At 40.5% G+C, this 13591-nt stretch overlaps 1 protein-coding gene across 1 annotated transcript; it reads right to left on the reverse strand.

The window, feature by feature from the left end:
- Nucleotides 1-1590: 1590 nt before the first annotated feature.
- On the reverse strand, nucleotides 1591-11527 carry TMEM184C (transmembrane protein 184C). The gene is made up of 10 exons (XM_027456687.3): nucleotides 11259-11527; nucleotides 10920-11050; nucleotides 10788-10824; nucleotides 8790-8995; nucleotides 7917-7991; nucleotides 6910-7003; nucleotides 5256-5368; nucleotides 4478-4577; nucleotides 3809-3980; nucleotides 1591-3355 (listed from the first exon to the last, which is right to left on the reverse strand). Exons 1-10 carry the CDS (start codon nucleotides 11373-11375, stop codon nucleotides 3063-3065), a joined length of 1338 nt encoding a protein of 445 aa, XP_027312488.1. The 5' UTR covers nucleotides 11376-11527; the 3' UTR covers nucleotides 1591-3062.
- Between the last annotated feature and the right edge of the window lie 2064 nt (nucleotides 11528-13591).

Raw genomic sequence — 13591 nt, forward strand, 5'->3', positions numbered from 1 at the left:
GCTAGTTGGTATCAAATGGGGGGACTGAGTGGTTCTGCTGCAGCTGTGGCTGTTCCAGCCTGCAGCTGACATTGCTGTAACAAAGCTCCTCCTGGAAGGGTGGAAGACAGGTCTCCAACTCACTTTGAAAACAGAAGTGATGATGAAATCAAGTTTTTTAAAGATAAGGTTAACTGAATACTATTCTTTATCCAAGAGTTACAATCCAAAGCAGAACATAAGTGAAGGAAGATTTAATTAAAAGAAAATGTCCATTAAGTCTTAGTTACTGTTTTGCACTTCTACCAATGGTCCTTTTAGTAATGGCAGTGCCTGGCAATTAAGGTTAAATAGCACGTATTGAATTGTGGGCAGCATAGTGCCACAATTACCTTGGAAATGATGACCAGAGTTAGTAGCTGCAGGGTAATTGCAGCAGAGTATGGTTTTATAGAGAACGCTGAAAGCAAGGCCGCTAAATATTAGTTAATATATTTATTAGATTTCCACTAATTAGTGAGAAAGTGAAATTGAAAAAAATTAAGGATACGCTCTACCCTTAATCAGTTACGGAAAGTACAGGGCTAAAATAATGCTATGTTTGCAAATGCTGTTTGAAATAACCCAAGTGTTAAAAAAAATTGCTCTTGCCTTAAGAGCTGAGAACAGATCAGGTATGTTCTGAAACAAGGGAGGGACAAATACTGTTAATGAAAACAAAGACTACTCATGAATGACCTTGTTCATGAACTTGATAGCATGGTACAACATAACCTCTTGTAGTTAAGTTTTCAGATGACAAGACAGGTGTCACAGATTTTATTCTTTATTTAAATTCAACAGCAATTGTTAATTGAAAGGTGTTACCCTGAAAGCTATTGCATTGATAAATTAACTTTCCTTCCACCTAAAATGCAGGAGTAGTGTGCACCTAAAATAGAATAGCTGAATTTAACATAATTCTGGAAAGCTAAGCTATCTTAATTTCACAACAAGTGGAATGCTGTGGAAAGTCACCAAGACACTCAACTAGTTGCTTTGCTCTCCACACCCCCACCTTGTTACCATACCTGGTTATTTATACCCAACAGATAAAACCTCAACTATTCAAAAAAAAATACATATAGTTTGTTTTTTAAAAAGCTAGAGCATAATTGTTACTTAATGGTTGCACTGGATGATGTTAGAGGTCTTTTCCAACCTAAATGATTCTACGAGGCACTCCCAGCAGTTCTCCTCCTTTAGCTGGGTAAAAATTAGCATTGATAGAAATCCTGTGCACATGCAAGAAATTAAGAGTAGTTTTAGTAGTAGCCATAGCGAGCAAAGAAGCCCCCAGGCCTTGCAAGCTTTTACAAGTTATTTTTTTAATTACTTTTTAGAACACATCTATGACAATAAAGGGGCCTAGAATCACACACAAATACATGTAAGTAATTCTGCTAAGCTCCAAACAGGGCTTCTCTTTTCAATATAAACCTTAAAATAGTGAAACTACACGCACATGTACTAGTTATATACAAGATCCCCTTCCTCCGCAAAAAGGAGGGTTGTCTTAATTTGTCATTCACACTCAGAAGTACTAGCAGTAAATCAAGTTGAAAGAAAATGAACAGTTTAAATAAAATCTTTAATTGCTTATTTACAACAAAGGCAATGACTTGGCAATCGAAAAGTATGATTTGCACTTTCCCACTAGCTTCAGATACAGCAAGTACAGTCAACTATAAAATGCGCAGCCTAGTGAGTAAGGCGCAGTATTTACATCACACTAGTACTGCAAAATAAGCACTTAAGATGAGTTCACTGACAGCCAGAAGTTAAGCATTTATCTGGTAAACGCTAACAATGCTGAAAAAAATCAGATGTCACTTAATGGCAATGCTCTACACCTGTCAGACTGCAAACATGCAATAGTAATAAAAACCTGGTAATGGGATAAAAAACCTGATTTTCTCAGTTTGTAAAATGTTAAAATGTTTTGATAAAAGTTTTTTTTTTTTCCTTGGTCTGAAATTTAATGATCCAGTAACTCCAGATTTAACTAGCTACTTAATTTTACCTTAACAAAGCTCTCTTCTGAGGGGGCACACAAATCAATTATTACATTTGAACAGGCTATACTAGAAGCATAGTACAGTAATCACAGACACAAATTTATGAATACAAATTACTACAGACACGTTACGATGTTAAGTTTTAACAGCTTAAGAAAATTTAAGTGTTAAAGAATTTATTGCAGCCAAAAATAAGTAAGTTTTGTTTTCGATTTAATTTTTGACATTCTTTATTTTCCACTCCCCACATAAATATTTTATGGTAGTAACCATTTTAGAAGGATAGGAAAAAAGCAGTCAAGTGTAAGTTATTAATTCAAAACCTATCTTCCTGGCTGTTTATTCTGAATGTAAAAGACTAACAAATTACAAGCTAGAAGAACAAGAGATATGCCAACCGTATGTTCTGGGCATGGAAGTTTGTGGTAAGACTATAGGGAATGTTGTTTTTTTTCTTTAGAGATTCTTTACAGAAGAATCTCTATGCAGGAAAGGGAAGAAGATGGCAGGAAAGGGAAGAAGATGGCATGTGCACAGAAGTTACCATGTCATCCACACACCGTTCAGCCTTGTCCTATCATTAACAGGACAACCAAAACCAATGTAAGGAGTCTTTGCTGCTGACCTCCTTAAATTACATTCTTGAAATTAACATTTCCCCCAGTAGTAGTATTTACAGTTCACGTCTAGAAGAGCACAGTATTTTTCAAGTTTCTTTTGTATTAAGAGAAGTCAGCATAGTTTTGCCATACCGTGTAACAGATATATAAACATTTAACAGTTTAAAGAGTTGATTCTTAGGTTTCTTCAGAAATTTTTACAGTATGCATGTTTTGTATTCACAGGGCAGTCAGATACATCCATTATAGACTCAGAATTAAGATGTCAGTTACAGCCATATCCTCTTCCTGTCCGTGCAGTGTCTGTTCCAAGCTACTCGGCTTCCATCGCCAATAGCGTATGCTAACAGAAGGTGTGGGGCAAGTACACAACAGACTCATTGGTGCATTCAAAGAAAAGGCAAGTCTAACTTCTATCCGAAGCTTTCTCTAAAAAGTTGCGCTCTAGTTCAGGTGACCCCTTAGTGTCTCGAAGAGCAGGACTGTTATAAATACCATCAACTGCAGGGACTGTCGTCGGTGTTGTGAGAGGTGTCACAGTGTGTCCAAACCCCTGGTAATGACCCATGGGTGAAGATGGCATTGAAGAAGCATCAGAAATAGGGTCTTGAGTAGATGAAGACAGTAAACTTGTATGCTCGTTTTGTTCGTGATCCTCAGCAAAAAATATTTTTCTTGGCTGGCCCAGAACCGTCCTTCCTAGAATTATGCCAAATGAAAATGCATTTTAGTACTTACAGCGATATACCAAGGTCTTCAAACACACAAACTTTAAAATAGCCATGTTAAATTAGAAGATTAGTCTTTGTTTTAGAAGAGTTTTACATGGGCATTGTTATCTTCAGTCAATAAAAGGATCTTTCCATGGGGGGGGAGGGGAAGGAAGACATCCCCCTCTGTTCTACTTAAAACAACTGAAACTGATGCTGAGATATGTACATTTAAAAGAAAAATTACGAACTAGACACTCAACTTACAGGTTAGTGGGAAGAGCAAAGTGCCAGATACCCTATGAATTCCTTTAGGGATGCAGCTGCCATGAATTTTGTATGGGATGTTCTCAATGTACTATAGAGATGGCTAATAGTAAAAAATGAAGCTGGAAAAATGCATACACTGTTAACAGATCATACAAATCTGTCTGTTACTCACCGACATTTCGAACCTGCTCTGATATATCTGCCCTTATATCAGAAATATCCCACATTGCAAGGAAAGAGTCGAAGCATGACCCTTCTTCAGCTTCTTGAACGTAAGGTTTATAGGAGAAACTGTAGTGATGTGCAATAGCAGCCAGGAACATCTCAACACAAATGATAAAATCCTGCAACAAGGAGAGAGGTATTAATTAATACTTAGCATTCATAACTAGAGAAAAAGAGCTCCCAGGTTTCTTCTACCATTTAAAGACTGATAGCAATGGCATTGGGATGCTGACATCAGCTACTTTTTCACTGGAGATGGGATGTTTCTGGCAGATGTCAGAGCGCCACGTGTACTACATGTACTGGAACAAGTCCTTGCTGGACAGACTGACTTGCTGAGAAGTGGAGAGTCAAAAAGAACCAGCTTTGTAATGTACTCTTTTCAAGAACAGGCACAAGGATATCCAACAGAAGTATTTAACTGGGCTGCACTCCTCCCACACAACACATGGATATGGAAGTAGTGAGTAGAAACCTCACTTGAGGTGACCAGATGAAACCTGCAACCTGGTTCAACTTTTAAATAATTCACTAAGATACAACAATATTTGCTTGAAATCAGCCACGTCATCCTACATAAAGGAATTTCTCCTATGAAGTGATAGTCCGCTCCTACCTGTAGGCCTGTAGCCACAGCTTCCACACTCTGCCACTCCCAGGTGCGTTTCTCAGAAATAACACCGACTTTCACCAGCAGTGCAATAAGCACAGCTTGCCTGTAAAGATTATTAATTGGTATTATTGTTGTAACAGCAGTGCCAACAAACCACCATGCAAATCTGGTAAACAATGCATGTTTGTATGTATACAAATGTTATGTATGTATGTAGCAAGAATTATTAAAAAAAAAAAAAAACTTACTGATTTTATGTTTAGGCTTTAAAAGGTTTAAAACAAAGCGAAATGGACTTGAAGGAAAACATTGTTCAACCATGGTCCTAAAGACCAACAGAGAACACAGCCAAAGAAGAGTTTGTTGTTCTAGGTCTTTATTAGAACAAATTGCTTCTCTATCAGGATATTAAAGCAGCCCACAGAGTGACGGTCACCTAGTCAAATGCATTCACTCATTAGCAGCTAAGTGTGAGCAATGCTTAAAAATATACGGAATATAACTGAAAAGTTACAAAAAAAAAATGAAATAACTGAAAGTGAGGATTCTAAAATAAATTATGTTCTTGAGTCACCTTACAAAACATCAAGTCTGAACTCATGTCAAGTGAACGAGATGGCTGTGTCCAAAATACTGGTATCCTTTTCCCCTTGCGGCAGTTCACCAATACTGTGGCTAGACATTCTGGAGCCTCTAACCTCAGTGATGCCAATCCAGCATTTTCTGTTCTTCAGTGACCCCACTCTGAGAGCAAGAAGTAATGAGTGAACAATTCACTTACCAGAAAGACACAAAAACTACCATCTTCACACAAAGGAACTTGCCAACAGGTTGGATGGGGTTCAGTTCTTCACGTAGTACTTTATAAAACAGCACCAGACAATACATAGCAAACTAACAAGGAAAAGAAATGAAGAAAAGCTTTAAAATCTTTGAAATCCTTGTTTATTTTGAGATGTTTCACAGCACCTCTTCAGTTCCAAAAATACCACAGTATAATGCAAGCTTAGAAGCTATTTTAGAAAGGAAATTCTGGACTTATTGAATCCTTGTCCTCAATGTGTTAAAGCGGAATTATTATTTTTTGCCTAAATTATGTTTCTGAAGTGTATCATATTATCAGACAAAGACTGAGCTCATCTGTCTACAAAGTAAAACAAGGCATAGGAAGCTCTCATAAGATCTTTTCAATGCCACATGCAACCCTACAGAAAACGGCAGAAAAAGTGGGTGTTCTTTCAGGCTGCTGTTAAGGATGCCTGAAAGGTTGTCTCTGTGAGAAAAGAGTAAAGGAATACAACTTTCACTGCAAAACTGAGCAATCTGAACTGCAAGCAACCAAACTAATGTATAGCCAAACAAAAGTAATTGAACTCCCCTTTTCATGGACATTCTTCTAGCCTATTACTGCATTTTTTTTTAAGCAATCATGTCACCCTGGACACAGAGAAGCATGTGCTGCTGCTGGGACTGCTGTCACAGCAGAAAGCAGTTACAGCTCATTCTCTAACAGTCACCCAACAAACACAGCTGTGGCAGCCAGAGGACACCCTGATCAGATGGGACGTCATGCTGTTATGGTATCGGCTGCTGTTGCCAGAGGTGCTGCAGCAGTTCACGTGTAACGTGCTCTAGGTGAAGCAGCAAATGATTCCTCCACTCTCCCAGCCAGCCACCAAATGCTCTCTCTGACCTCAAAGGTGAAATTTCCAGCCTACAGGCTGACATCTTACCCTTTCCCCAGCATGTGGCAGCTGAGCCAACAGCCTTCTGGCTACTGCAGTCAGGGGCTTTCACACTGAACAACTTCCCCCCTCTAAAACGTACATGCTCTAAGTCTCTTAGGGGTAAGTTCAAATTAAAAGCTAAATTGCCACAGACTCCTGAGTATCCCTTTTCCTTAAAATCCAATATTGGCTAGAGAGACAAGAGAATCTTATAATTATGCAGTCTTTTTTCTTCAAAGACTAGGTGTTAGGGTAGCATCTCTGCACTGTGTGCACGGCTTCTGTTTTTTCTGTCAAGGCTATTACTACTAGCTTTTTAACAGTATTTTTAACAAAGCCACATGGATTTTCCATGTGTGTGCTGGGAGGCAGCTAGCAGGTTGAGTGGAGTCTTGTCATCTGCAGAGGGGAAAGGTCTGCAGCTCTAGCATGCCTGGGGTCTGACAACTTCATAAAGTAGTTTGGGGTAGAGAGGTGGGACACTAGTGATTTATTGAGCTTAGACGTCAAAATAGTAAAATTTTAGATTGTTGTCCTAGCATTCTGTACGCAGTTTTTAAGAGATAAGAAGAACAAGAATTAGTGTGAAATATTGTACATATAAGAGTTACCAGACATTCATGCAGTTACTCTCAAGAGTTCACATAAGAAGAATTACATAATATTAACATGACTTAAAAGAGCAAAAGAGATAATTCTGATACTCACTAGCTGTGACATGTTGTTTAGTATAACCAAGTAAGTCCAAGCATTGTTGAAGCTGAAGTTTCCTTCATCGTACACGTCCACTAGCTCACAAATTCTGAAAGAATTTTTAGAATTAATCACAACATAGTACACTAACACTTTCTTGAAATGCTAAACCTTCATCACATCAATCAACTGTTAGAATGAATCCAAAATCTGTTTTGGTACTAACATATGAGCAATGGGGTCTGCACAAGAGTCACTTTCCAACAGTGTATTAAGTTTATATTGTATTTTTCTCAGAAGAAACAATGTTTGAATATCATAATATATATAGGTACATCTTTTTTTACATCTTTTTTTTTATTATTATTATTATTTTTAGCCCAAAAAAGAAGATCGAAAGTGCAGGGCTAACATATCCCATTGCTGAATGGGATATTTATTTACACAGATATTCTTTATGAATAACAACTTTTTCACAGGCCCACAGAATTAACAGCACTGATCATCAATACAAAGTTTATGAAAGTAAGCTTTAAACATCAACATGCAGAACTGTCTGCTATTCCTTTACAACATGAAATCACATGATATGTACAACAGCACACAGTCAGGCTTATCACCTGCAAAGTTTAGTAAAATTTTAAAAGTTATATGAAACTTGTCATTAAAAACACGCAGTTGTTAAAAACACAGAAGAAGTAGGAGGAAAAGACAACTCTAAGATTAAGAGATTGGTGCTCTAAAACATCTTTCCCACATAAACAGTACTTTACATCTTCCTCCACTTCTTTCAGCAGCAGTCATTAACTATTTATTATTTCAATTCTGCAAATAGTCATTTGCAATAGAAGCCATAAAGAAACCAAAGGCTGATGCAAATTGCCGGGACCCATTTAGAAGGTAGCACAACTAGGCTGCTTTCAAACTGCATTGATTCAATGCAAAGGGCATGAAAATTGTTTCCAGTGTAACTCAAAATTACGTTCTGAAGACCAAGGTTAATTATTTATGAGCGTACTTACAAAGCAATAATGGTGGTAAATGGTCTGACAACAGTGTACTGCAAAACACCCAGTTTACATCTAAATAATAAAACTCTGCAAGAGAAACAAAAAATTCATTGTACAAGAATTTAAAGACAATTCACTTATGGAAATGTCCTGTTCTCAGGGGTTTCACTATTTCACAATAATTTCAACATAGCTTACTTCCAGGACATCAGATGCTACAGTTTACAGTGCGTATAAGCACAACAGAACAGACCTTTATGGATACATAAAAGAAAATACTCGGTGATTCACTTCTAGCCATGGAAAAATTCTGTCTGGGCTGAACAGAGAATGAAATTTCCACATGGTTTATGGATGTTTTGGAATTACATTAATAGTTTGTCTTTAACATTAAAGCAGCTTTATCAAAATCTCTTGAGAGAGAAGGAAAACTTATTATGCTGCTCATCAGAGTAAATATGCAGAAACAAGCAGCTCATGGGCATATGGATTTTCTTTCCTCCCTCAGGTGAGGAAGTAAAAGCAGTATGTTATATGGCATCACTGAGTCGACGTGAGGTTTGTGGCAAACATTCTACGACAAAAAAAGAAGCAAATTCCAAGAGACTTTTTTCCAATATTTTTCAAAATATCAAAGTGTTCTCCCACATCAGGTGATGTTGAAGAGCAATGTATGTTAGTAACTACATGTGATATCTAGAATGTTTTACAGCTAGATCAAAACATGTGCACAGCTGCTTTCAGTAGGATTTCATCACTGATAAATGAAATGTGTGCAAACCACAAGAAGACCACTAACAAGCAACAACCGTTATATTACTAAATATTAAAACGTTTGTATCTGATTACACAGCTTAGAATTGTAAGGTGCTATTATATACTCACTCTCCCATAGCCCACGATGGACAACAGCACAGGGGAGGCAGATGTCTCTGCTGATCTTTCGCTTCTATTATTAATACAAGGTTTGGATACCGGTTGGTTAGGTAATTTGAAAGAAAAACCATAAAATTATAGATGACATAAGCTTCATAGCATTCTCGACATGTATCCACATATATTGCAATGTTGGGGTATTTCAAAGCTATCCACTGCAAGAAGAGAGGTACACAAAAGGTTACGTGCAAGTAAGGCAAAAGCGATTCCAATGACAACACTGCCTGCCTAGGTCAGCCAGCTGCACTTCACGAGGCAGCAGGCAACAAGTAAAATAAACTTTTGTCTAGTAAGAGCATGATGCTACAGCTAGAAAATAGCGTACTGTACAAATACAAGTGGAACTTCAGATTGCATCTCTGCTGCTTGAAATGGAAGCAGGCTTAAAGGACTGCACGAGAGGTGCTCTGTATCTCTCCCAACACAATGCAGTCTTCAATTTAAAATGAACTATGGAGATGGTTCCCCATGCATGACCTATTCCCATCAGGAGGAGACAAGAAACAGTTTCCTGAAATCTGCATGTTCCTGTCAATATGGATGTGAAAACTAACTTTGTAGTCCTTTGGTACAAAGTTCATTTCCTATGTAATGCATAAATGTTTGTAAAATATAGGAAGACAGCAGCTGATTAGCTTTCAAGTGGTAGTCAGTCATCCCTCCAACCTAAGCATTTCAGGCAGAAAATTGCTTTTTGTTTTTGTCTGGCAAAGCTGTAATTATGGATCAGCTGCCAGAGCTTTCCATTTTTTATTTTTATTCGAGTATTACTCTGTTCTTGAACTGTTAAGTGCAGCCTGTGTAAGTGGTTTATTTCACTTTATTGGTTTGTGTTTTGTCTCCCAAACAGAGGCAGGTATTTTGAGTTTACTGTGCTTCCCTAGGTTGTAGTGGTACGAATGCTGTGCCTTCTCAGACCTTCTTATTAGAACTTCAGGAAGATGCTTGGCATCCTCATTGCAGTTCAGAAATACTAGAGACGGCAACGTCTTTGTGGAACATGTGATGCTGCATCACAAAGTGTTTGAATCTGAGAAGAGAATTTTATGTTCAGCTAAGATTCTCTGCTCTAGGAGAACACCATACTTGGAGCAACACCCACAGGATCCCAGAGTTTGGGGAAATTTTTAAATACCTGTCAGAAATGCCCTTGGGCCCTGGCTAGAGTTCATGTAATTAGCTGGCATTTTACTTCCAAAGAAAATTTATGCACTTGAAATTGAAAAATCAATTTGAGGTAGTTGATATTCCCCATGTGGGACAAATAGTGTTGCCTTCTCTACCCTCCTTTTCCCCTGTCACTAAATCCCACTCTTTGAAAAAAAAAAAAAAAAAAAATGTTCCTGAAAACCTATCTTTTATGAGGGAAATGTAAGTACTTGCAATGCCAGGAGGTGATGACAACATGTAAACACACGTCCTGTACAATCCACACATTTAGTACGCTGCTTAACTCTAACTCTATGCATGGAGCCACAGGTGGCACACTTAGATGAACAATATCTGGTATGGCAGAACCCGTCATATAGAAGTATCAGGAAGTGATTTTTTCTGGGATCTTGTCCTTCATCCCCTGACGCAATAAGGAAGAACGTAAGCACTAAGCGCATCTAAGAGCACTGAGTGTATCTGGTCAAGAGGTTTCCAGTTCAGCTGTTACTGAAGGTGGAAGGACCAAAAGCGAGCGCTTATCCCCATTTCTACATCGGTCACAAGGGATATTCAACAACTGAGGGGGTTAAGATGGGGTTGCAGAAGTAATCCCACAAGATCCACGGCAAGCACGTGGTATCATTAGAACTACGCTTCTGATGTGCTCTGTAAACAGCAGTGAAGAGAAGTTTCTAGGACCGCGGCTCTCCACGCAGCATTGTCTCTGCTGTCACACCGTTTTCCCTCACTCCTGCAGCAGTTTTATGGGGCTGTTTCCAGCAAGAGGACACTTACACTGTCTAAACTGTAAATCGGCACCATCCACAGAATCCTGTCACAACAACAAAAGAACATTCAATTACCAGACGTACTTTTAACCCGAATCAAATCCAACACCTGTGGCGGAGGCAAAGGCTGAGACGCTACCTTATGATCGGCTTCTGCAGCTCAGGCTGCGTGTAGTGCACCAGGTGCTGCAGGATCCCCCAGAGAGATATGGGGATGGTCATGAGGAGGAATATCCCGGCGATGAACCATGCCTTGGTGTGGATGCCAACCTTGAGGAGGAAGAGAAGAGCGGGACGTTAGCGTCTGGGCGTTAAGAGCTTGAAGTATTGGCGGGATAGCGTGAAAAATGTTTGGGTTTTTTGAAGTGCGGGTAGTGTAATAACAAAATGTGGGTTTTGTGGTTAATGTTGAGCGTTAAGAGTGATATTTGGTATGGGCTGAGGTGTTATTTCCCCGCCCCGGCCCCCGGCCGCTCACCTCCAGCTTCTGCAGCTCCCAGACGCAGAGCGGCACCACCACCAGCAGCCCCACGATGTACAGCAGCACCACCAGCGGCCGGATCCAGCGCCGCCAGTTGCCGCAGGTGCACGGCATGGCCGCCAGCCCTCATCTGCCGCGCCCACAGGGGACAGGGGCAGGGACGGGGCGCGACACGATCGCGACACGGCCGCGACAGAGCCCGGCCCTGCCCGGCCCCAGCCCTGCCCGCCCCGCCGCCACACTTCCGCCCCGCCCCGCTTCCGGCTTCGCCCCCTCCTCGCCCAGCCCGGCGCCCATTGGCTGCTCGCCACGCCCGTCACGGCCGCCCGGCCCCGATGAATGGTCGCTTCCACCTACGCCCCGCCCCCCTTCGACACCCCCCCCCCCCCCCCCCCCCAGCCGCCAGCCATGGGCTCTCCCGCAGCCCTCAGGCGCGCGCCGGTGCGCTCGGGCGCGCGCGGCGGGGACCGTTAGTGCCGTTATTCCCGTCAGTTATTTCCGTTAATCCCGCTCTTCCCGCCACTGAGGGTCCTGAGGCGACGCCCCCGCAGCGCACCCGAGTGACACGAAACACACACTGAGCTTCAAGCGTTTGCCCTTCAGGCTTTGAGCTTTAAGCCTCCTGAGGGCTGACAGGGCATGGGGCTTGGTGCTGAGCTGTGTGAGGACCAAATGTCCCAGGGAAAGGCAGCTCTAAGTCCTCAGCAGGAGCCAAAAGCAGACTGTCAAATGCTTGAGGTGTGAGTAAGGAGCGTGTGCTGCAAGGAGCCATGTGGAGGATGAGGTACTGAGGAACAGTAACATAGGTCTCTATGTGTAAATCACTGATTTTTTTATATATTTTTTTAAATCTCTGCAGCAATTGTTTGCCCAGGCTTTCCACTCTTAACTTACCAGTGCCCCAGACATTTATTGAAACAGCGAAGCTATGTGGTTCTTTAAATATTCACAATATTCTGTATCATGGAAGTGACTGGAAATGTATTTCCATTGGATAGATGCAACCTGAAAGGAAAATTCCTATTCAGGAAATGGCAAAACCCTTCAAACTTGTCAGACTGCTTCTCCCAGAATCGGCATAACCAGTAGTGTGGGGCTGGAGGCCTGTTCCCAAGACCTCTCTTCTCGCTTGCCATGCTCCACAGCTGTGCACAGCTGTGGCACCTAATGGTTCGTGAGGACACCCAGCTGAGGCCTCAGTTCAGCTCAGCCAGAAGCGTTCAGTTCTTTGGCATTTCAGTTCTAAGCTGCCGAAGCAATAGCTCCTCATCTCCTCCAAGGAGATGAAGATGTGGCTGAATTCAGTCCCAAAGCCAACGGCCAAACTATGTTGGTTTAGCCAGAAATGGAGACTCTGATAATGGGCTGTTAAATTTTCCTTCCCCATCCAATCGTCTTAGGAGGCGCAAAGCAAGCTAAAGTAGTAGCGATACCCTCAGTAGCTGGTAGGCTCCTCTACAAGTGAGGGCAGGGTCCTGTGGTCCTTTCTTTTCCGCCTGGTTATCATCCATTTCCCTTAGCTTACCACTTCCCTTTCCTTCCATTATGCAGAATTTAGAAGAACGATCTGAATTAGTTAGCCACGACCACATTAAGTAAAAAGCCTGATATTTCAATTGCCATTTCGAAAAATTTCTACTGGTCAATGAATTAGCTGCAAATTTAGTTTTAATGTTTAAGGATGAAAAACAGTTTAAGGAAACTGAACGATCATCTCTGCATTACAGATAAAAATTCAGTAGAATTTGCTCAAGGTTATGGTAGACTTGTGAACAGAGTATTGTTCACTGATAACTGGCACTAAATAATTCTTCCCATATTGTTTTGAGCTGAAATACTACATTTCTGTATTTTATTACCAAATTAGTGCTCAGGTGCCTATTCTGCAAAACCTTTGGTCTTGGTACGTAACAAATTCTTGATGGTACAACAAGTATGTCCATCAGAAGCTACAAACTCAGTCACAGTGAATAATGAAAAGCACCTAAATATAAATACTTTTCTTAAGCGTGTTACAGACATAAAAGCAAATATTTCCAGCGTTTCCAGAAAAGCAGACAACACAAATGCTGAAATACTAGGAATAACTACAATAACTTATCTGTAAATAATATATCTAAAATGACGGGAAACATATCATTAATGAATAAGCACATTGTTTACAAAACATTTCAGATTTTTTAAGTTTCTCCAGTAACTGGTACACTGAAAGCAAAGCACTGTTGTTTTGTTTTGTTGTTTTGTTTTTAACTTCCCTAAGAATATCAAGCTGAGAGATGGTCTCTTAGTGATGTTCTTGGTTCTTGTATCATTTGTGGTACTTCGGGGTT

Source organism: Anas platyrhynchos, chromosome 4 (genome assembly GCF_047663525.1).
Source record: "Anas platyrhynchos isolate ZD024472 breed Pekin duck chromosome 4, IASCAAS_PekinDuck_T2T, whole genome shotgun sequence".
Classification (NCBI taxonomy): domain Eukaryota; kingdom Metazoa; phylum Chordata; class Aves; order Anseriformes; family Anatidae; genus Anas; species Anas platyrhynchos.

Coding starts and splice junctions, on each gene's coding strand:
- TMEM184C (XM_027456687.3), bottom strand. CDS start 11,375: ATGCCGTGCACCTGCGGCAACTGGCGGCGCTGGATCCGGCCGCTGGTG. Junction 7,004..7,916: donor TTTACCACCATTATTGCTTT/GTAAGTACGCTC, acceptor AAATTCTTTCAG/AATTTGTGAGCTAGTGGACG. Junction 3,356..3,808: donor AGAGCAGGTTCGAAATGTCG/GTGAGTAACAGA, acceptor GCATAATTCTAG/GAAGGACGGTTCTGGGCCAG.